This window comes from Peromyscus maniculatus, chromosome 6 (assembly GCF_049852395.1).
Source record: "Peromyscus maniculatus bairdii isolate BWxNUB_F1_BW_parent chromosome 6, HU_Pman_BW_mat_3.1, whole genome shotgun sequence".
NCBI classification, from domain to species: Eukaryota; Metazoa; Chordata; class Mammalia; order Rodentia; family Cricetidae; genus Peromyscus; species Peromyscus maniculatus.
This window is the reverse complement of record NC_134857.1, coordinates 122,116,832-122,141,717: the sequence shown is the minus strand read 5'-3', so window position 1 is coordinate 122,141,717 and position 24,886 is coordinate 122,116,832. Positions and strand designations below refer to the sequence as shown.

Below are 24,886 nucleotides of genomic sequence, written 5' to 3'. Positions count from 1 at the left end.
TCAGCGTCCAGGCACAGAGAGAGCTCACAGAGAGAGCGCTGGCCCATCCAGCTCTCCAGTCTCCAGGAGCCTCCCCTGGCCCCACCTCGTAGGCGTGACAGTTGCCAGAGTCTCAATGGGGGTTGGAACTTCCAGATCCAAGCTGGAATGGCTACCCACTACACCCACAACTTCAACATTTTCCTTGTGTGGTGCTTTTCTTCTGAATGTTTAGATGCAGAACCAATGCTCTCATCATTGGGAGACTGTGACGGCTAACAGTCTTCAAATTAACTCCCTTCTTATTGAATTTAGAAGAGGATTCTGTTACTTCATGAACAATGTACAGCACACATTTGAAACAATAACAATAGACTGATCATTTTTATTAACAGATTTCACTTAACCTGTACTTCTGTTTTTTGAACAAGTCATTTATCCTCAGAGACTTACAAATTATGTCATAGTGCTACAACACAGATTAAAATGGAGATGAGTTTCAGGACAAATGGGACTCTGGTCATGATCCTTGGAAGAATAGAAAAGAATTTATTTTGAGTTCCCCATTCTATGATGGTAGAAGTCATTCTAAAACTGTAAGAAGGAGAAAAACTTTTAAAATATTAAAAAGATGGAGATTAGAAAGGAAACATAGTTGGCTGGAGCATGATTCAAGCCAAGAAGGCCTCTAAAGAGAGGAAGGGAAACTTCCACTCACACATGTATTCTGCATGGCAGGAAATTTTCTCTGCCAATGTCCAGTGGTCTTTCTCTGCTCATGCAGCAGTCATACAGCCTTCCCACATTGAGAAATGCCCCATGTCTATACTTAGAACAAATATCAAGGCCCACACTTCCCTTGTCTGTAGACATGATGAAGTCCCAGAAGCACAGAACAGTTGTGTCCTATGGGTATGTTCATATTTTTCTCACATTTACAAAATGTCAATCTCAGCTTAGGACAAAGTTAAATCTTTGAATTGTTTATGAGCATGCAGCTAAAAATATCAAGAAGGGTGTGTGTGAGACAAAAAGGTCTACCCAAAGAGACCTGCCATATCACTGTGCTATAAAAAAAAAAATCCAATGATAGAATTTAATATCTCTATGGAGTTCATGGTTATAATTTCAAATATGAGATCCAATTAAATATCACATTGCTCTTTATTTCTAATACAAACATGAACCGAAACACTTCACAAGCAAAACGCTATTTTTATACTTAAACTTCATTTTGTTAATTTTATTTCTACCCTCCTCCCAACACAGCACAATGCTTTCAAGTACAGTTCAGTGTCAAATTGCTTCACAGTACAAAGTTGACCCCGCAGAAAATTCCTTGATGAGTCAGACCTGGGTACAGAGGTTTAGTTGGTTTGAATTTTAGAGTATGGTGCATGAAGTCATATTCTCCTTGATTTCCTTGATCTCTTCACGAAGTTTCCTGCTCTCAATCTCAAATCCTGCCTTGAGAAGCCGTTCCTGCTCCTAAAATGGAGATGGAGACTGTGAACACAGACAGCTTCCCATGTTCCTCGGGGGTCTCACAGACTCTCCTTTAAAATTTATACCTAACCCTGGGGGAACTTTGATATTTTTCTCAAAATCTTTTCCTTCTTTATCATCCATATTTCCTCCCCATCTCCTACAGATGGCATTAAACTTCTGTGCTTTCTCCAGTTTTAGAAATGTTGTCTAACAATTCCTAGAACACCAGTGGCTCACGACTCTCAGGTCCAATTCTTGGATCCTTTGACTCAGGTAAAACACAATTTTCACAAAACCAGCTACCCTCTTCGTTCTTGCTTCATCTCTGATCTGTGTGGTGTGGACTCTCAAACACATCTAAAACCTGATAAAAATGAGTAAAGAACCAAGTGAAGGTCATTACCTGAGTCAGAATTAGGGCAAACATTCAATCAAGGAATTTAGGACATGTACAAAATTTTAGTGTCTAAGACATGGGTGACATATACTGAAGCAACTGGGGTCCTCAGTGCTCACATGCCATTCTATTAACAGCCCTGGAACCTAGGTACAGATGTGGAGGGATTCTCAGAAAACAGATACTTTGGCCATGTGAGCATTTTTCTTGAAGGTATGGGACTGTCTCTACTCTTTATGATACTTCCAGAGATAAGGTCTGACTAGGCGTAGTGGGAACAAATTTTCTATGGGTCCCACTCAGTAGAAAAGATAAGAGTTGGATATTATATCATATAGTTTGATGCAAAAAAAAAAGAGTCATTTTGCATGTAGAAAGTACAAATTCTCCATGTAACACATGAGAAAAAAATAGTCCTTGACAGGTTAGTTGAAGATTTGGTCACAGAAATTCTATAAAACACATGAAGAGAATCTGTGATTCAAAACTACTGTTTAATAGAGACACCCTGATAAAAGGTTTCATCTAGCAATAGACAGCCTGAAATAGCCAGAGGTGGATCCGAGAAAAAGCAGTGAGGGGCTGGAAATAAAACAGAGAATGTGAATGATTCACTCCACTTTAGAGGATTTTGTGTTATTACCCTTGTATTTTGGGGAGGGGGCACAGAGTCTCCAGCCACAATCCAGTCAAGCCTTGGCCTTGTGAGCCCAAGGCCTCCGGTTCCTGATATACATTGTTGACTGGACGCAGAAACTGAAAATTAAACTGGTGCAGCCAGATACCTGAAGTTTAAGGGATATGATTCTTTGTTGTTCTGCCTTCATCTCCTCCCGTTCCTTCTCCATCTTCTCAGTCAGCTGTTTCACATGCTCCTGGTGACTCCTTTCCTTCTCTTCCATCATCAGCTCAAGCTTATCTTGCATTTCCTTCAGTCCTCTGTTTGCAGCCTCTGCAGCTTCAGCCTTTATACGTTCAGCTGACAAAAGAAAATGCAAAGAACGCATCAAGTGAAATCTTTTATCTGCTTTGTCTTTTACCACCTTGGGAAAATTATCCTGTCATTGACAAAACTTTCCTGTGGAATCTTTGCTCTATCAGTCAGTTAACGAGGAGGGAGGTGGCCACATCTACTGGCTTAAAAACAGCCACCATGAAGCTGAGACTGACATTTGTCATTCTCTACCATGATAACCTCATATGGAACAAAATTGCAGCACATGGCAATAATTTCCAACATCTGGAATCTTCTCAGCAGCCCTCACCTTCAATCTCCTTTTCCTTTTCTGTGAGTGACTGATCTGTCTTTAGAAGTGTTTCAGCCACATCCTCCTTGGACTCAAAGTACTTTTTCAGCATCTCTTCAGCCTGGATGTCAAAAGAAATTAGAATGAGAAAATAAGAGTATGAGTTTAAGACAAATCATGCCATACATCTCTTAATTCAAAATAATGCTATCAGCTATGAATAAAGTTTAAGGTTTTAAAATCAACCTGAGGTCTCCTCAACTTGATCATTTCTTATTGTTCAAGCTTTACTAATAGGTGCCTCCACTAATATAGCTGCATCTTTGATGTCTCCTTCCCCTCAAAGTATTTATTCAATATGTTACCATCAGCTAATAATGTTGATTTTGGCTTCAAAATGTAAACTTTGTTCAACAGAAAAACTTTTGTCATGCAGTATGTTGTGATCACACCTTTTTGTCCCCCAACTCCCCCCGGATTCTCTCCACCTCCTTATCCACCCAACTCCATGTCTCTTTTTTCTTTCCCTCTTTGTAAAACCAACAGCTAAACAAAAACCAACACAAAAAAGAAAGAAGAAAAAGAAAGCCAAGAAACTGACACATACAAAACAAAACCCACTAAAATACAAAAGTAGAAATCATAATATATAAGCAAAAGACCAATAAGACACACACACACACACACACACACACACACACACAAGCCCAAACAAAGCCATATGAGACAAAAAGTTTACAATGATATCATTGTGGTGGTATTTTGTTTCCCAAAATATTGTGTACCTTAATAAACTTATCTGGGGTCAGAGAACAGAAAAGCCACTAGTTAGGCAGTGATAGCACACGCCTTTAATACTAGCATTCCAGAGGCAGAAATCCCTCTGGATCTCTGTGAGTTCAAGGCCACATTGGAAATAGCCAAGCATGGTGAAACACGCCTTTAATCCCAGAAAGCCAGCCTTTAATCCCAGAGAGTGGTGGTAGAAAGCAGAAAGATATATAAGGCGTGAGGACCAGAAACAAGAAGCATTTGGCTGGTTAAGCATGTGGCTGGTTAAGCATTTGGCTGGTTAAGCATTTGGCTGGTTAAGCATGTGGCTGGTTAAGCATTTGGCTGGTTAAGCATTTGGCTGGTTAAGCATTTGGCTGGTTAAGCTTCAGGCTTTCGAGCAGCAGTTCAGCTGAGAGCCATTGGGATGAGGACACAGAAGCTTCCAGTCTGAGGAAACAAGACCAGCTGAGAAGTTGACCAGGTGAGGTTAGCTGTGGCTTGTTCTGTCTCTCTGATCTACCAGCATTGACCCCAATAACTGGCCTCGGGTTTGATTTTATTAGTAATAACCTTTAAGATTCATGTTACATATCATTGACTTTGTTGTGTGTTAGCCATGTACTTCCAGGCATGGGGCCTTCCCTGAAGTGTTAACCAGGAACTTTTACTTCTCATCTGCTCCATCCAAACCTGCTAGCCTGAGACCTTCCCTCCTATCAGAAAGACTGCTACAGATCATTCTCAGAGCATCCAGAATATTGTCACAGTAGTTCAAGAAGGGGCATTGTTGTGATTGAATGAGAATGGCCCCCATGGGCTCACATGTTTTGATGCTTAGTCACAAGAGAATGAAACCATTTGATGAGGATTAGGAAGTCTGGCTTTGTTGGAGTTGATGTGTTCTTGATGGAGTGAGTGTGTCACTGGGAGCTGCCTTTGAGGTTTGAAAAGCCCAATGCCAGGCTCAGTATCTCTCTCCCTTGGGCTGTGCCCTGCAGCTCAGGATATAAATAAAGCTCTCAGCTACTTTTCCTGCACCACACCTGCCTGTGTACAGTCACTGTACTCCTCATCATCATGATAATGGACTAACCCTCCGAAGCTGTAAACGAACCCCAAATTAGATGTTTCCTTAAGACTTCCCTTGGTCATGGTTTTCTTCACATCAATAGAAAAGTACCTAAGACACGGATGCTTAAAATCCCCTATTGACTTTCTCACTTATCCAAAATAATTATCAGGTCTTTTTGAGTGCCCTCCAAGACACCCACTGACTTATCTGACCTCTGGCCTGTCACTTTATGTCTTGATATTTTTTTTTTTGTGCCAGTGACTATACACAACTATTAAAAAGCATCAATTTATTCTTATGTAAGCTTTCTGGTTTCTGATATTTCCATTTCTTTCATAACCATTTGTCTCTCTGTCTAACTTCTTTGAAGACTCAGCTCGACTTCCTTGTCTGATATCATGGGTAAAACATACTGTTTTGTATATATTATTCTTTGTACAGCAGGGGTGGGATTAAATTCTAGTCAAAAATCACACAATCATATGATCACTAGCAGTGGCTTAGAGCATGAATACAGGCCAGAAAAGGGCACCATGTACTAAGGTTCTTGAGTACAACAAAGGAAAAAGCCTTGAACCCAGAGCATGATCAAGTCATTAGAGTGGCTGGATTCTTTTTTCCTTACTTTTTGTATACAAAATGGAAGAAATATTTAGGCTTTGTAAAGCCATCAATGTTTGAAAATAATATGTGCCTAAATCTAACCTTGCCCTCTATTGCCTAAGTAGGGCAGTTTAGAGCTGTTACAGGCAAAGACTATGCAACTTGGATTTTCATTCAGGCTGTAATACTCTGACTCTGTGATCTTGAATGAGGGCTTAACTTCTCTCTGCCACAATTCCCTTTTCTTTTTATGAGACAGTAATAATAAATACTTGGTAGAATTGGTGTCAGAACTTAGTGAATTAACTTCTAGAAAACAATGAGGACAATCTATGTGTCAACTGCTGTTACTACCCTTATTACTAGTTTGTGAACTAACATTACCTAGGGGTTATGAGTGAGAAATTACTAGCTACTTTTGGTTTGGTTTCTTTATTCCTTAAATTACAGTAACACTAGCACCCTGAGAAGTACTGGAAACATGGGGATAAATAATCACTGTTGGATGATGAAACAGATAAATGAGTGAGTGAATAAATCCCATAGCATTTCTGAGAGGTCCAATTGTACTCCCAAAGAAGTTGCTCTTGGTATCATGAATGGCTGTCTACCCGGATGAATCAAAGGCAAAGTCACTATCCAAAAACACAATTGCATTGTCCTTGTTCTCACTAGCATTTGACAGAGATTGTAACACAAATCTTAAAAGGTTTTATTAAATAAAAACAGAGAGCCAGATATAGGGATGAAAACCCAAGAGATCAGAGGAATAGGAAAAGCCACAAGCTAACCTCACCTCACTGACACCTCAGTCTCCAAAGAGACCTACTTCCTGTATGCCCATGCCTATATGCTTTTCTGTTTTGCTATGTCATTTGCTTTCTCTGTCCAGCTACATCATTCCGCTTCCTGCCCAGCTCTGTCACTTCCTGTCTGTCTGTACAGACCTCCAAACCTTTATGGTTAACTAGTGTTGGAATTTAAGGCATGTGCCACCACACCTGCCTCTGTTCCCAGTGTAGCCTTGAATTCACAGAAATCCAGACAGATCCCTTCCTCCTGAATGATAGGATTAAAAGTGTATGATACCATTACCTGATTTGTATGTTTAATATAGTTGCTGGCTTCTTCCTCTGATCCTCAGATAAATTTTATTGGGAGATACAGATAAAATATCACCATAAGAGATTCTACATCAAGACCCCAAAATGGTACCAATTACTCAGTTTACCTGGAGCCCCTTTCCAGGAGCCTGATTGTACTTTTTCTTTAGCTCTTGTTTCTTTTGAAGAAAGAGGTAGTAACCCCCTGGTTTAGAAAATGTCCCCTGCTTCACTTCTTCTTCCAGAGGACCAAAGATCCCCTCTAGCAACTCTGAACAACGAGCTGATGACATGTCCATATTCTTCTTAATAAAGGCATCTAGCTTAGCATTCAGCTGGTCCTGGGGAAAAACAAAGTCACACAGATGGTTGAGAGGAGGAAGTTAACACAACAGACTACCGGAGAATGTCAAAATGGGATCATGCTTTTCACATCATGGTGTCCCTGCAGAAACTGGTCCTTTAGTTTATAATTTCCTGAAGGCATCTCCCAGTTCCGCTCCTGCTGCCCACCTTCCTGATTTAGGACATAATTATCAAAGCACAAACACTACTGAAAAGGAAACCTTTGTCTTGTCAACTCTCTAACTTTAGGGATAGCTCAGATCAGGCTCCTGTGGACTTCCTGAACCCACCATTCTGTTGTTTTGTGAACTTAACAGTCGTGGACCAATGATTCCTTGTCTCTGAAACAGGATGAGCAACACCAATTTCAGAGGTTTTTAGCCACATTATGAGGTAACACAGAGTACTAAGACCAGAGACTTTACTACAAGTACTCAGTAAAAGAATAAATACATTTTGATATTGTAACACTTTGTATGGTTTTTGTCACTGTGTTGTTAAAGAAAGATGAAGATGATAATGATGGGCATTTCAACATTTAGAAAGCATAATGGAATTGAATATCTACATGTGTTACTTCCTGAAAGTAATTTAGGTATGAAGATGCCTATTTCCTACTGACATTCACTATCTAGTTTCACTAGAACTCTTTTTTTTTTTTTTTGGTTTTTCGAGACAGGGTTTCTCTGTGTAGCTTTGCGCCTTTCCTGGAACTCACTTGGTAGCCCAGGCTGGCCTCGAACTCACAGAGATCCGCCTGGCTCTGCCTCCCAAGTGCTGGGATTAAAGGCGTGTGCCACCACCGCCCGCCAACACTAGAACTCTTGACCTCAAGTATCATTACTGACTATCATTAGTAAAATCTGGGCTTACTAATCAGGGAGAAGCATCACTGATTTTTTTTTTTATAATAAATATTTTTAAAATAAAGAGAATGAAATTTTGTGGAAAATGTGGTTAACTATAATGCTTTCTTTTTTTCTCAATTTCCAGCAGAATCTAATATTTCAATTACCATTGCAAACCTGTGCACATCTCTGGATGTCACTGTCTTGGAGACTAAGGACAATGCTCATACCAGAAAAGGCATACATTTTTCTTTGTCTTATGATTTTGGGTACCACACTTACCCCTAATTCCTTCTGGAACTTTTGGTCTATATCCTTGAAAGAATTCTTCATGAAGACCTTAATAGACTCTCTCTCAATGGGCCTGTGCAGGTCCAGCAGCTCCTGGAGAGTTTCTGTGGGTAGCTGGACCTTCTGGTTCATCTGTTCTTCATAGTGTTCAATGGCCTTTTGCACTGCAACTGAGTTCTCTATCTGGGCCAAAGTCAGGACAGCATTCTCCATGCAGGGTAGTTCTCCACTTCTGATGGCATTGACATAGGTCAGCACTAGGCTCTGTAGACCTACATGAAGGAATTTTAAAATTGCTGTTAATTGCTGGACAGAGCACATAGTTTTCCACTCAGTTTTCAGAATTTTCTGAGAAAGAACATCAAAGGAATAACATATTAACCTCTAGATGCAGAGGAGATTGAAACCCCTTTTTACTGCTTCTACATTTATCCCAGAGATAGACTTTGGGTTTTGTTGTTGTTTGTTTTGTTTTGTTTTGTGGGGGTTTTGTTGTTGTTTTTGCAAGACAGGGTTTCTCTGTGAAACAGTTCTGGGTGTCTCAGAACTCACTATGTAGACCAGGCTGGCCTCAAACTCACAGCGATTCACCTGCCTCTGCCTCCCAAGTGCTGGGATTAAAGGCGTGTGCCACCTCCACCCTGCCCAGAGATAGACTTTGTATTGACTCAATCAGGGCCATTTTTTGGATGGCCTGAGATACTATGTCTACTCATTTTATCACTCTTCTTTTTCTATTCTTCTCATTATCTTTCTTTCTCTCTTATTAAATGACCAAAGAGAAAACTTTCTCCTCCTCTTTCTTTGTTGTTGTTGAGTGTTTTTTGTTGCCCTTCCTCCCTCCTTCCCTCCCTTCTTTCCTTCCTTCCTTTTTAGTGGTGCATGCTACTAGTCCTGTTTCTACACTATGTAAATGTGTCTATTCAGACGTTTTTTTTCCACGAAAGCTACAGAATAACCAAGACATCTAGGTTTCCCAAAATCTTTGCTGTATGTAGGCCTGAATGCAACACATACCAGGAACCAGTTCTGAGGCAAATTAGATCAGCTTTAGGTCCTTCCTGCCTAAGAGTTCTCTATGCATCCATCCTGCACTTTTTTGTTGTTGTTTCTATACTTAGGATGAATCGTGGATTTTATTCTTTCTCTTACATCTCCATTTACATGTTTGATATATATATATATATATATATATATATATATGTGTGTGTGTGTGTGTGTGTGTGTGTGTGTGTCCATTTACTTTTTTGTTTGTTTATTGAAATAATCTGAAGTTTCTCAGACTTCCCTTAACATTAATACATAGCCAATGATGAGCTTGCATTTCTGTTTCTGATCATCTTGCCTCTAACCCTGAAACACTAAGATCACAGGTTTTCATAGCCATACTAATTCTTGTGCTATTCAAATCAAATCAAGAACTTTGTGAATGTTAGTAAACCATTCTACTCTCTGACATATATTCTTGGTCAGAGAGCTGCATGACTATGTGGTATTCCTTATTGTAAATATCAGGGAAAAGTCCATATTGAATTATTCAAAAACAAACAACTTCACCCATTTCAAAAACCAATTCTTTCTCCTGATATTACCATCTCAAGAAATAATACAACATGAAAGAAGTGATGAGCTTCAATCTCAGGTGATATATTAATAGGTCCTTGTAGGTAAAAGTTTTCTCACCTGGCCCACAGTCAGAACAAATATCTCACCTATCAGTCCTGCAGCTGCTCAGATCCAAATAAACACACAGAGGCTTATATCATTTGGCATACCAACTTGGGGCTCTAGAATTTCCATAAGTCCTAAAAGAGTTTTAAAAAGGGCTTCTAAACACACAATAACTGAGCCAAAAACAAAAACAGTTTTCTACTTCATGTTGCTCATGGTGGGCCTAGGTACAATGATATGTCCCCTGGCTGTGGTGGGTTTGTGGCATGCAGGCTGGAGCTATAGCATGGCAGATTCCCTCCGAGTTACACAGAGTTTTCTATAAGCTGTGCAACATGGTGCGTGGTGGATATAGTTTTTGCTGTTGAGTTAAATCAATATGTGTATTTTAAAAATATCTCGATTTCAAAATCTATGTCTAAGGATACGTTGCTTTGGAAAAGAGGTTCTGCTTTTGATTCTACAGGAAATGAGAACATATGAATTGTTTCCAGGCTAATATGGTTTCATCAAGGAAGACCCCCTGAGAGGGGGGGGTCCAACATCCAGAACAGCTTCAAGGCAATTGGCTCAGAGCATACAGTGTCACAGACTATTCCAGTCAGGACATACCATAATTCTTAATTTTCTCAGGATCCCCATAAGATTGTCAGCACACCCATTCAGCAGGAAATAGTATGAGAAGCTACACCCAAATTCTCAAAATATTGTTTATGAATGTTTATTTTTATTTAAAGGAGGTTGATTATAAATGCAATCTCTTTTTTTAAAAACAGGGGACATTATAGATAGGATAAAGAGTAACAACTTGCTTAAAATGTTTTACAATGCTATAGATTTTAGTTTATTACAAATTTAGAGTTAATTTTGTTATACTGTATATATATTTCTACACTCATTTAAGGTATTATGTTATGTAACTCATTTAAATTGTAATGAATAATTAAGAAATACAGATTAATAATTCGTCTTTTATGATAGTCAAACTTATAGTCATGTCAGTTAAATTTTCTAGGTATACATAGATATATTTCAATCAGGTAGGTAATCTTCAAACACTTCAAAGACCTATAGAATGTGGCATTTAAAATGTTTTAAAAACTTAGACTTTCCTGGACAATGAGACACATCTGCTCCTGGTAGCACCATTTTACTTCAAAGAGGAAGATGGGCACCAAAGACACTCCATATGGAGTTTATCTTCTTCTTTACAAAAATAGCCATTTGGGCAAGAAACTGTTCTTACTTGGACTGCTTGACAAAATGTTGTATAAACTGGACATGCAGGACCCATAGGAAGGTGACTGTTAAACTTTGCAAGACGAGATGATCCTTTTGGTTCCTGCTTCACACAGCAGACACCAGCCTGCTGTTCAGGGAGCAGCATGTAATGGCACACAGATAAAACCATGGAAAACATGGTGACATATAGATTAACAGAAATGGGCTGAGTATAAAAGCTTGTAAGTGAGAAGCCTGAGCCAATAAGCCATATAGTTTGTAATTAACATAAGCCTCTGTGTGTTTACTTGGGGAAAGCAAGTGGGAAAGATTTGTTTCAACTGCTGGCCGACCAGGACATAGGAAAACATTCAGCTACAGGTCCTTCTTAGTCCTATCACATTGTCATATTTCAGTGTAATGAAAAATTTTGGGATTTGACATCAAAATATATTAGCTTCCATCTCACTCTGACAATTTCTACTTCCATAATTTTAGCCTAACTCAATGACCTTCTAATTCTACTCCATTAAACAGAGAGTTTATCTTCTCAATCTCTCCCTTTTAGAACTGCAAAGTATTATGCATAAAATATTTGAGAGTTATATGTATATAAATTAGAGACCTTCCTACAAAGCTTGGAAACAATTGTAAATTCCTTAAGTCATGTTTCTGTTCTATCAGGACATCACTGCTCCATCCTGGCTATGGTTCCACACTTCTCCAATGAGAGACACTCATGCATTCTCTTCTTTCAGTCACATAACTCTTACTTTCCTGAAGTTGAAAAGTTGTGTCCTGTCTTAGGCCTTACTCTATTATATTTGTTTTATATGTTTTGTTTTGTTTTGTTTTTGAAATTTCAGGTAACTTACATTAGTAGGAAACCATGACCAAGGAGAAATTGTTTCTAGGACTTCAATAGATTCCAGTGACCCCTCCCAGCCTTGCTATTACAGATAAGAGATTGTGAGAAATAGAATTAGTTTCCAAGTAAGTTCCATCATATGATACATGAACTACATTTTCAACAACATCAGCTAATGGTTTGGGTCTGGTTAAAAGCGGTTCCCTGCCGGGTGGTGGTGGCGCACACCTTTAATCCCAGCACTCGGGAGGCAGAGCTAGGCAGATCTCTGTGAGTTCGAGGCCAGCCTGGTCTCCAAAGCGAGTTCCAGGAAAGGCGCAAAGCTACACAGAGAAACCCTGTCTCGAAAAACCAAAAAAAAAAAAAAAAAAGGGGTTCCCTCAGTATCCTACAATGAGCAGAAAAGAAGCCCAGGTGGGAAATAGAGGGGATGACTTACGTGGTCCATTGACCTTGATGCCACCAGAGAGAGTCTTGACACCAGAAGAGCTGAAGATGTATGAGGTGAATTTTGCAACTTGTTCTACAAAGTCTTCACTCAGCTCTTCTTCTGCAACTGTTTCTAGTTTAGAAAGTTTCTTCGTTGGAGCAGGCCTGTCAAACACAAAGCACTTCCTCTGTGGGAAGAACTTCCTGATGCACAGACGAAGCTCATTAAAGCTTTTAGTTTTCTCATCAGTTCCTTAAGGAAGGATAAATTCGATGCAGTAAATTTCAAATAAATTATTTAAAGCACATGACCCTTCCAATATTATAACTTTCCCAAAGCAAGGGGGGGATTACAATGGAATGAGCAATAAAAAATTAAAGGAATGGGAAAGAAAACACCCTTTCTCTAAGAAGCTGTGGATGATACAGTTCAAATTCAACCAGCTGTGTTTTCATTTCCCATAACAGCAGTGAGGACAGCACAATTATAGGATCAAGAACTTTACCAGGAATGCAGAAGTGACCTTTATGCTATTGATATCATTAGATCTCAAACTTCCCTTGAGCTCATTCACCTGTTTTCAGAAGCAGTGAACTCTCCAGGTACTCATCAGGAGTGATAGGGTTTCCATTAAGTTCCAGCTCCAGGTGGAAATCCCTCAGGGTCCACACAAAGGTTGGAAAGAAGCCCACAAAGATAGCTGAGTCAGCTATGCCACTATCCTCAGGCGATGACTTTGATTTGATTAGATCAGTCAGCTCTGTCACATAGCTGGCATGCCAAGTTAAGAAAACTATAGGGAAAACACTAATTTTATACTAATTTTATGATGTAGATTCCACCACTACCCCCTAACATGTTTGTTTGTTAGCTTATTCATTTTCAGAATTTATTCAGTCACAGATTTCTATTTAATGTCTTCTATGGAACAAGCACCATCCTAGGGACAAAATTTTAAAATAAGTGAGAGAATGCCAACACACAGAGTTTGTGTCTAACTGAAGAAGACAGGCACAAGAAATAGTGAATCAGTGCATGCATCTGCATGGGGAGCTTGCTCATGGAGTTCTTCAAAGGGGTACTTGAGCTTTCTGAGATCCTAGGTTATAAGGAATCCAAATGAATCAACAGATCCAACCATGGGAAATATAATGAAAGAACATTACAAACAGAGGTCACATCACTTATAAACCCTTAAACAGAAAAACATGATTATATGGTGAATTTAAATCATGATTGCCATTGTAGAGGGGCAAAAGTTCCAAATGACAGACATATAGGACATTTAAGTTAGACATACCCAATTCTTCAGTTTGATTTGCACTAAATGGAAGGCACTGGGAGACTTTATGTAGAGAAGCTATGATACAGCATCATTTCTCAAGAAAACACTGGCAGGGAATATACCTGGTAATCAAAAGTATAAGCAAAGAATAATATGGTAGTTGACATGTCCAAGACAAGAGACAAGAAAATCTTACACTAGAGTTTTTGTGGCAGATATTTAGAGAATATGTCAGTATAAAGAAATAGGTTTGCTAATAGAACTGAGAACTTTTGTGGAATAATAATTTATAGTGTTTGAGAAAATGGTTGTATCAAATGATTTCTGTTTTAAATCTGAGAAATTCTGCAAATGATGGGAAAATAATGTAATAAGAAACATGGAGGAAGGAGATATTTTGAAAATTGTGAATTTGAATCATCTCTTAGATATCTACATGAAGGCAGCTAAATGTAAAAGACTGAATGTCGTCGTCATAACTGTAAACTTGATGGCAACTGTCACACAGGTGCTACATAGGCCTTGAGTCTAAATGGCAGCACCTAGAGACACAAAGTAACACAAGGATAGGAGAGGCACAGCAACTAGTGAGTTGTACACTTAGAGGCCACAAGAAGAAGAGAACATAAACCAAAAATTTGGCTGGTATGATAGGTAGAACACTAGAAAACTTAGAAACTCTACAGCTAACATGCAAGTCATGCAGAAAGGAGGAAGAGCTCAGTTTATGGCATCTGCTGAGAACAAATACTACAATTGCCTACTGCATGAAGGAGTTAACTGAGCTTAATATTTGATGTTAAGGCCATGGAAATGGAGCAAGAGGTGATAATGACATAGATGAGGTTGTAAGGATGGAAACAGTGGAAGAAGGGGAGTGGACAGGGACACCACGTGTACATGAGTGTCTTCTGGATTCTAATCTTTAGAAAGTTAGTAGAGTTTTAAATTTTTTGCCAAAAAATGTTGTGGTGATTATAGGGTTGAAAGAAAAGAATGGACATAAGGTGCCATGCTCTGAGTGTCTGTACTTCAGAACTCTGCTCTTCTTTTATAGATGTAAGAAAGAAAAAGTGCTACAGAGTCTAAATAGGACAAAGAAGCATGCCTGTCTCTTCTAGAGTTCCATAACATGCACAGTGTGAGCTAAACAAACAAACAAACAGCATCTCAGAATAACTGTGAGATTTGCAGGAGATGTTATCTGCAGAACATAGCTGGGTAGTTAAATGGAAATACTTAGAGGTGCTGACAGGAAATGTGATTTCCAGGGACAGAAGTTTTAACTGATGTTGAGGATCTGAACATACATAGGATATTAACCCAGACATGGATTTTCTGAGCAGTATGTGGCTGGTTTTAAGGACATATGGACCAAGAAAGCTTGAACTTGTAGTGGAGACTGCGGTAAACCCAGATGGTGAAAAGAAAAGGATTACCTAAATCCCTCAGTCCTAACCTGGCAGTCAACCTGAGGAAAAAGAAGCTACTCTTCCTTGATTTAGTACTATTCTAGACACACAGAAAGGATACTGCAGCTGGTCCATGGCCTGCTGGGTGATGGTTCCCATGCTGTTGTAGATGAAGGTGCTGCTGAGGAGGATTGCCAAGGCAAAGATCCAGCAGTCATTCTGGTTGTCTCCCTGCAGGTCAGTGAGTGAAGAAGAGTGACTAAGAGACTATCCATCCTGTCAAGTAGCCAAGATGAGCCTTTGTCTGCCTCCTATTAGCTATGGTATCAAAAGTAATTAATTTCTACCACATAATAATTCTGTACCTGTACAATGATTTTATGAATGTTCAATTCATGCTCTATAATTTAAATAAAATGATGTACACTCATGTATATGAGAGCATGAAGGACATTCAAACTTAAAGGTCATAATGTTGATCAGATGATAAAATTTAAAGTGGCATGCTGGGTTTCACTCACAGAATATGTTATGTTAAGCGACTATCTTAGATATGGTTTCTATTGTGTGAAGAGACACCATGACCACAACAATCTTATAAAGGAAAGCACTTAATTGGGTGGCTTACAGTTCAGAGATTCAGCCCATTATCATCATGGTGGGACATGGTGGCAGGCAGGCAGATCTGGTGCTGGAGAGGGAGCTGAGAGTTCTACATCTTATGCTAGCAACAGGAAGTGGTCTCTGACACTGGATGTGGCTTGAGCCACATATATCAGACCACAAAGCCTGCTTCCACATCGATACATTTCCTCAAAGAGGGCCACACCTTATCCAAAAGCCACACTTCCTAATAGTGACACTCCCTTTAGGGGGGGACATTTTCTTTCAAACCACCACAAGAACATTTTAGCACTATCAAAATAATGTCTTTTAATTGAGTTTTGTGTCTGTCAGACTGGGAAGAGTAGTAATGTGATACTCCATGAAAAATGATGTTATTGCAAATTGTGGTTTGTAAGAGAATGGACTCCATAGGCTCATATGTTCAAATGCCTAGTCACCAAGGATGGAATGGAAAAGTTTGAAAGAATTAGAAGGATTAAAAGATGTGGCCTTATTGTGTCACAGTGGGTAGGATTTTAGGTTTCAAAAGCCTAATGCAGGACTAGTCTCTCTCTCTCTCTCTCTCTCTCTCTCTCTCTCTCTCTCTCTCTCTCTCTCTCTCTCTCTCTCTTTCTCTCTCTCTCTCCCCCTCTCCCCCTGCTGCTTAAGGATCAGGATGTAGCTCTCAGCTACTATTCAAGCACCATGCCTGCCATTTCTGCTGCCATGATGTTAATAGACTAAGCCTTTGAAACTGTAAGCAAGCCCATAGTTAAATGTCTTTTAAAAAAAAAAAAGTAATAATACTTGCCATGGTCATAGTTTCTGTTCACAGAAATAGAGCATTACCTAAATTTTATTTTTCTCTCATTAATAATGTTGTATAGAAGTTACAATTCTTAACATTCCACAGGCTCACACCTAAGAATCAGGCATGTTCAGAAAATGCATAGTCAAATTTAGAGATACCATTGAGAGTCTCACCAAAGCATTGTGTGGTGGTGTAAAAGTAAAATGGCCAAAAACATTGTCAGTTATTATTATGAAGGCTGACTGACTACTATCAGTTGACTTTAGTGTCTACTCCTGCTTCCTATGTCAGGTGAGTTGAAGAATGATATACTAATTTGATTTACCAGGAGCATAAATGAAAGATTGGAAGTGAAGAATACAGGTAGGCTATTGATGCACCATGAATAGAATTTGAAAGAGGATGTTGTACCTTCCCTATATCTTCCAGGCCCTCAGTATCAAGCAGAACTAGTGTGTGTCCTGGCTTCTGGGAATGAGGCACACACCACATCCAGATCCCCTTGGTGTGAGACTGCACCGTGGAGCCCAGAGAGAAGCCTGCAGGGTGGGGATGAAATGGGGGAGATGAACAGCACATGCTTCATGAAATCTCATTGGAATGACCATATTTACCACTTACAGGAGGACAACCAGTTACAAGAATTGGTTTTCATTGCAAGCTTAGCAAAAGGGAGGGCAGACATCCAGTGCTGAGCAATCATTCATTTCCACCTTAGACATCAGTGGATGCTTGCTCTTCCTACATGAACATTCTAATAAATATTTTATATTTCATCATAAAGTAAGTTGACCTTCTCTATGAATGTATTATTTCTTCTATTAAAACACACTTTTACCTTTAAATGAGGAAGTAACCAGTGAGAAGACTAATTCAGAGAATAAAAGTCTTCTGATGCACACAAACTATCCCACATTACCCATGTGTCTGACTTTTCCTTGTCATCTCTGCTTGCTGGATGCTGGGAGTGGGAGTGGGCAGAGGAGACTCAGCAGAGCTTTGCTGGTGGCACTCACCATTCTGCTTTCCAGCCAGCTTGTTCATCAGGTAGGATTTTCCTGTACGGTAAAGGCCCACTATTGCTACCACCACCACAGGCTGTTTGATAGCAGACAGGATCTCCAGTGCTTCCTGGTTGGCCACCAACTGCTGGTCAGAGTTCTCGATGAGGCACACTGGGCCTGGCATGTGGATTTCTGAAGCCATTTCCACCTTACTCTTACGTTTGCAAGAAATAATAAAACAGGAAAAAATTCTGTGTCAGGTAGAAGAACTCCACTCAATGACATGAACCTAGGGTGCAATAGTGGCATGCATACTTTTTTGGGGAACCTACCCAACTGCCTGAGGGTTGTGAGTGAGGCCATGGACCTTGGAGGAGATCCAGCTACTGCCACTTACTAACCCATCAAAATTCTTAACTGCATTTTAAATATTTATTCTTATACCATAGATAAGTGCTGCTCTCATTCCTCATCAAAGAAAATTTTCTTTGCAACAGATGGAGATCACTACAAAAAACTACATCCAATCAAAGCCCAGAGAACAAATGATTATGTGGTACTCAGCCACAGCTGATACATCTGTAACATAACTCCTGCACCTAAAGCTCAGGGAATACCATGGAGAAGGGAGAAGAGGTGGCAACAGACTTAAGAGTCAGAAAACATAAAGTCTACTGTGACATTAAGGCTCCTAGAAATCCTAGGGAAGCTACAAAATCTCAATGACTTGGCTGCCTAAACAAGACCCAAAGAGTATGACACCAATAGCTAACATCAAAGGGGAAAATCTCATGGGACCTAAACCATAAACAAAGAATTATAAGCAACTAAGGAATACTGAGATTGGGATAAATAGTCTTCTGCAAGCAAAACCTGCCCAGATGGTTGTCCAATACCAAGTGGTCTGGCCTGAAATCATATACATCCAAGTAACATTACAGAGATGAAGCAGATCATGTTTATAGATTTAGGAACGTGTGTGTGTGTGTGTGTGTGTGTGTGTGTGTGTGTGTGTGTGTGTGTAACAAGAATTAAAGAAAAAGAGACCATGGATTTGAGAGAGATCAAGGGGTGATTCACTAGAGAGTTTGTAGGAGAGAGGAGGGGAAGAGAAAAATGATATTATTATATTTTAATATATATCAAAAATTTATTAAACATAACATGAACCAAAATGTTCTTTATTTGGAACTTGTTCTTTGTGTATTTTTAAATGTCCTAAAGGTGTTTATGTCTGTCCTAAAGGTTAACTGCTTCCATTTAAAGCTACTTTGATTTTGAAGTTCACAGATATCCAGGAAAGTTGAACTGTTTTAGAGTTCTCATGAAGGACTTTCCAAGTCCTGATGTTTTCTGTAATTACAGAAAAATGGTAGAAACCAGAATTTAAACATGTTTATAATACCTCAATGAAACTGCATATCATAGACCCCTACTTTTTAAAAAATAGCTTTCAATTAATGTCTTTTTTCTTGCTGTATGATTGAACCCAGGATCCCTTATTAATCCCCAGATGTCTCACTAGGTTCCTCTCATCTTCAGGGCTTTTATTCCTTATCATTGCTTGGGAATTTTAGAAGGATGTAAGCCAATCATCTTGTAGAATACTGCTCACTTTTTGTTTTTCTCATGTCTGTCCAGTTTTGGTTTGGGATGTATTTATTATTCTTATTTATTTGGCGAAAGATCTCAGAGTTAATAGTCTGTTATCTTAGTAAGGGTCTCTATTGCTGTGGTGAAACACCATGACCAAAAAGCAGATTGAGGAGGAAGAGTTTATTTGGCTTAAATTTCTTTCATCACTGAAGGAGGTGAGAACAGGTACTCAAACAGGGAAGGATCTTGGAGGCAGGAACTGATGCAGAGGCCAAGGAGGGCTGCTGCTTACTGGCTTGCTTTCCTTGGCTTACTCAGCCTGCTTTCTTAAAGAATCCAAGACCACCAGCCAAGGGATGGCAGCATCCACAATGGTCTGGGCCTCCCCCATTGATCACTAATTGAGAAAATGCCTTACAGCTGGATCTCATGGAGGTATTGCTTCAATCAGACCTGTTCCTTTTTGATGACTCTAGCTTGGTCAGTTGACACATAAAATCAGCCAGTATATCTGTCTTCCTCAGTGATCAAAAGAAGGCTTTTAGCCATACAGTCTCCTGTAGTTGTTAATGGACTCAAGCTGCTTCCAACAATTGGAAAAATAATTCCTTTTGTGTGGTGGCAGCAGAACCCCCCCCCCAGGCCTCCTTGGTAGAGCTGTGCTCTGGAGAGTCTGGAATGAGAAGGGAGAAACACTGGAGCTAGAAGGGGTGCAGCAAGCCTGACCTTTGCCTCAGAAATTGGCCCCCAGCAAGAGATGTGTTTCAGCCCCAGGAAAATGCTGGCCAATCCTAGAAACTGGTGTGACATTCCCTTAAGAGCAATGGACTCCTAGCCACAGGGTGGAGGAAGAAAATTAAGTCTGGTAAGGGTGTTCCTAGAACCCTAAACAGTATCTAGAACATGGTGTGGGCTGGATTGGAGCAACAGATTCCAAGCCGCAGAGACAGTGGAATTAGAAGCAGAAGGATGGTAAAGAAGTCCAGTGTAGTAAAGATGTCCAGAGCTAAGAGGTCTTCAGCATCCTCTACCCAAGTCATAGCAGAGGAAGCTACATGGGTCCCAGAAAGTTTGAGACAGAACTTGCTAGTGTAGGACCCTGATGGACAGACTAAGCAAAACACTAGGGACGGGCTCTACTCCAACCAGAAACCTTGACTGAGAACCTAGTACCTTTCATCTTGTTTCATTATTCATTTGTGCTTATATCTTTTAATCTATAATTTGATATTTCATTTTAAAATTTTATATTCAGATATACAGATAGAAAAGATAATAGATACATTTCTTTGGAATTTTTTGTAACTTGATTACCTTCTGCCCCCTGCCCCATTTGTATGTGTTGTAACTTATATCTTGGGAAAAGGTTTGTGTTTCTCCTTCTTTTCTCAAAATGTGTAGAACATTTTCTCTCTGTTTTTTATTTATGAAACCCATTGCTTTTTTGCTGTTCTTTCTCTATTTACTCTGATTCATTAGCCTATTCACTGCTGTCTTCACTACTAAAACACATCACATTTTCCCTGTTAGTGTCCTGCACTGCTCTCTTAATTCCCTGTAGTCAAGAGCATAGTGAACACAGAGTCCTTTCCTGTAAAGTTTATTGGAACAACCATCAAACTGCCACAGTTGGTGCTGAAGTCAACTTTTGCCCTTCATATAACCTAAGTGAAGACAAGCTACCAGAGATTCACATACATTTTTAAAGTGTAAACAAAAAATCCACAAACCAGGGAAAACCTTCAATTGGTACAAGAGACAGAGAAATCAGAATGACATCAGATCTGTAAGCAAATCCCAAATCTAAGGAAGCATGAGATGAATGTGTTTCCTTACTTGAAAGTAAATAATGGACATCCAAAAGTGCTATAGTCATCAATATTTCTATTAAAATTGGCAGAAAAGAGGACCATTTCAAGTCAAACACAAGTTCCACTAATTCATGGTAGCTAAGCTAGAACAGCTGAAAATTCTTAAAGGAGTTCTAACACAGAAAAATAAGACAAGAGGAAGAGGAGGAGGAACAACAGAAACAGTTTCACACAGGAGAACACAGGAAGGAATTCATTCCATGGAAGCAGCAGATGAGCAAAAGACAAGTGGTAAGGAATTAATCATGTCCAACCATGCAAACCATGGAACACCCAATGCTATTGGGAGAAGAAAAGGCCTGTCAATCAACACACGAACCAGAGCAGCCAAGAAAATCATGTATAATAGCAAAACCCTTTCTTAACTATGACCTTAAATGCAAAGGTCATTGATCTGCAGGTTAAAAGACACAGACTGGACGACTGTGGCATATAATAAATTTCAGTTTTACTCAATTATTGAAAAAAAATAGCCAAATGAATGGAAACACATGAACTATGAACCAAAGACTGAGGGGCTCCCAGCTGGATCAGGCCCTCTGAATAGGTGAGACAGTTGATTGGCTTGATCAGTTTGGGAGGCATCTAGGCAGTGGGACCAAGTCCTGTGCTCATTCCATGAGTTGGCTGTTTGAAACCAGGAACTTATGCAGGGACACTTGGCTCAGTCTGGGAGGAAGGGACTGGACCTCCCTGGACTGAGTCTACCAAGTCGATCACAGTCCTCGGGGGAGGACTTGTCCTGGAGGAGGTGGGAATGGAGGGTGGGCTGGGGGTAAGGGGAGGGCGTAGGAGGGGGGAGAATAGGGGAACCCATGGTTGATATGTAGAACTGAATGGTATTGTAAAATAAAAAATATATATCACAAAAAAAATAAAATAAAATAAAATAAAATAAATTACCAAAGCATGAAAAAAAAAAAAAAGACACAGACTGAATGACTGGACAAACACAAACACAAACACAAACAAGGTCTGGCTGCTGGATGAACAGCTCAGGGGTTAACAATACTTGTTAGTCTTCCAGAGTTTGGGAGTTCAGTTCACTGAATTGATGTCAGGCAACTCACAATCATCTGGACCTCTAGCTCCAGGACATCAAAAGTCCTCCTTAGTTTCTTCAGTCACATAGACACACACACACACACACACACACACACACCTTCCAGACACATGCACTCATATACACAACATAAAAAATAATAAAATTAAACTTTAAGCCGGGCAGTGGTGGCACACTCCTTTAATCCCAGCACTCGGGAGGCAGAGCCAGGCAGATCTCTGTGAGTTCAAGACCAGCCTGGGCTACCAAGTGAGTCCCAGGAAAGGTGCAAAGCTACACAGAGAAACCCTGTCTCAAAAAACAAACAAAAACAAAAAACAAAAAACAAAACAAAAAACAAAAAAAAGGAAAAGAAAGAAAATTAAACTTTAAATCTAGAAAGGCTGAATTTTTTCAATAAACAACACTGGGGGAACACTTCAGAAAAGGCAGGACATTTCTGAATAGAATCCCACTAGCATGGGAATTGACTCCACACATTCCAAATGAGATTACACAAAACTAAAACTCTTCTGCACACCAATAGAAACTAGTAACAGAGTGAACACACAGCCTACAGGATGAGAGAAACATCTTTGCCAGCTGTACCTAGGAACAAAATATCCAAGAAATAAAGAAATATAAAAAATAAACATAAAAAAGAACACCAACAAAACTATGAATCCAGAAATGATTCAAGGAACTGAACAATCAACTCTCAAAAGTACAGAAGACCAAAAAATAATTTTGAAAGTTTTCAGCATCCTTAGCCATCAGAGAAATGCAAATCAAAACTACTTGGAAATTCTACCTCATATAGTCAGAAGGGCTATTCTCAAGAAAGCAAAGGACAAAGAGTGGGTTGTGGTCCTAATAGCATTTATCATTTCTGGTTTGTTCCACATAAATTTAGGCCTTCCTCTGTCCTGCTTCCTGTCTCTTACAGGGAAGAGGGCAGAGACCAGTCATGTTTCTAGATCACAACCTTCCCTCTGAACAATAGACCCAGGAAGCTGAAAAGCTGATAGTTGGGATTTTAAAATAATAATAATAATTCTTTCTAGGTTTCTTTCTTTCTTTTTTTTTGTGTGTATGTTTATCACACCTTTGTGGGTACCTATGAAGGCCAGAAGAAGTGTCAAATCACCAGGAGCTGCACTCACAACCCAAACTAGGCTCCTCTAGAGGAACAGCCAGTCCTCCTAACTGCTGAGCCATCTCTCGAGTCCTGATAGTTTTCAATTCTACTCTATGCCACCATAAAATGGGAGGAAATCAATAATATTGACCCAGGAAAGTGTCTGCAAAAAACTGTATAATCTTCTGAGTCATCAGTGAACAAGTGTCAGTTTTACATGCTCCAAGTTGATTGGCTTCATTTTTTTAAGAGGTGTAAAAACAGGCAACAATGTGGGCGAGTGTGTGAGAATATTTAGGCAGCAGAGATAATTTCAGATGTGTCCAGGTAAAGGACAACGAACCCTGCAGTCCCCAGCTCTCTGTGGACTCCACTGACTGGAGCCCATTGAGCAGAGTGGTTAACAGTGGCACTGAAGGAATGCCTTCCCTCCTCCCTGCAAAACTGGGATTCTAAGTGCACTGCTGACCCACATCCAGAGCACAGCAGCTTCCTGTGAGAGACTATTGCACAGGTAAACAGCAGGGTCCTGCAAGCCTTCCCACCCTGCTCCCCTGACTCACCTGCAGCAGAAATGCTTCTGCTTTGGTAAGAAAGCTGCTTAGGGGGAAGCTAAGAGCACTTGGCTTCTTGGGTCCTGAATCAGGATGCTCTGATTAATTCCTTCTGCACCTGGACATTACCTCTCCAATTTCCTGGGTGGTCCAGAGCTTTAGCAAATAGTTTCTGCTGAGGAAGCTAAGTAAGAGGTGCTTCAGCAAAGACATTTATATAGAAGAAAAGTGAAAGTAAAAGCACGCAATACAACTAAATTATTGATGGCTTGCAGAATTTGGGGAGACTGTTTGCTGACAAATAGATTGCACAAGGTTTCTCAGAATTTTCCAGCTGAAAGAATGCTAATAAGATGCTGGTTGTTGGGGGTGGTTGGGGCTAGTTTTTAAGCAATACCATATATCCCATGTTTAGGAGCCAGTTTGAGAAGTGTAGAAATGAGAATGTTTCATCTGATAGTATTTTGGGTTCAGTTGCTTGGAAGACTAAACTCACAGTGGATTTAATTACGATGTTTACTCATGTAAGACTGGAAGTACTCTGAGACATTTTTCAAGATTACACAATTTGAATTCTATAAACCTAACCCATTTCTTAGAACTTGATATTGGAGAACTAAAAAAATAATAATGGAGATAGTTCCCACATGCACATTTGTGAGATGCAAAAGTATTTTAGCAAAGTTAATACCACTTTATTTTCTAATAATACTTTTGTCACAAATAAATTTATTAATTTGGAATCACTAAGCAAAATTTGACTAGAAAAATCTCTTGTTCCTAATTATATACATAGAAAAAAAACATACCTACACACACACACACACACACACACACACACACACACACACACACAGTGTTAAGATAAAGACAGCACACCGAGCTGTCTGAAGGTTTCCATCACAGGCTCAACACCAGTCTAAATCAAAGGAAAGACAAGAGTCTTCAAAATGGTTTGAAGCCACTATAGTACTCTGTCCCTTTATTTTGTTTCTTGTCCCCAACACAGTTAGTCTCCTCTTGCTACTGTACCACTAGTAGAGTTTAGACTTTAATTTTGAAAAGTTTTTGTTTTAATCCAACTCCTTATAGTCATCTGGATCTGTGTACTAATATATTGGAGAAATTATTTTGGCCACTCCATGTAGTTAAAAGGATATTTATTTAATGGCGTAACTCACAAATTAAGTAATGGGTAGGTCGCAGGGTCTGGGGAAGGTGTAACGCAGT

At 39.6% G+C, this 24,886-nt stretch overlaps 2 protein-coding genes across 3 annotated transcripts in view; both read right to left on the bottom strand.

Annotated features, from left to right (window-relative positions):
* LOC102905706 (guanylate-binding protein 3) overlaps positions 1-24,886 on the bottom strand; it is a 141,196-nt gene that overhangs the window by 54,185 nt on the left and 62,125 nt on the right. The gene's annotated exons all lie outside the window — the stretch shown is intronic.
* LOC102906021 (guanylate-binding protein 2-like) lies at positions 335-23,884 on the bottom strand. 2 transcript variants are annotated; one of them, XM_042280031.2, is made up of 11 exons: positions 23,666-23,884; positions 17,468-17,669; positions 16,863-16,990; positions 15,156-15,265; positions 12,912-13,108; positions 12,347-12,589; positions 8,139-8,419; positions 6,792-7,004; positions 3,130-3,232; positions 2,650-2,843; positions 335-1,467 (listed from the first exon to the last, which is right to left on the bottom strand). In XM_042280031.2, the coding sequence occupies exons 2-11, from the start codon at positions 17,655-17,657 to the stop codon at positions 1,363-1,365; spliced, it is 1,764 nt and encodes a 587-aa protein (XP_042135965.2). In that variant the 5' UTR covers positions 17,658-17,669; positions 23,666-23,884; the 3' UTR covers positions 335-1,362. The 2 variants fall into 2 exon arrangements, with proteins under 2 accessions (XP_042135965.2, XP_042135966.2); XM_042280032.2 differs by having other exon boundaries at positions 12,347-12,469.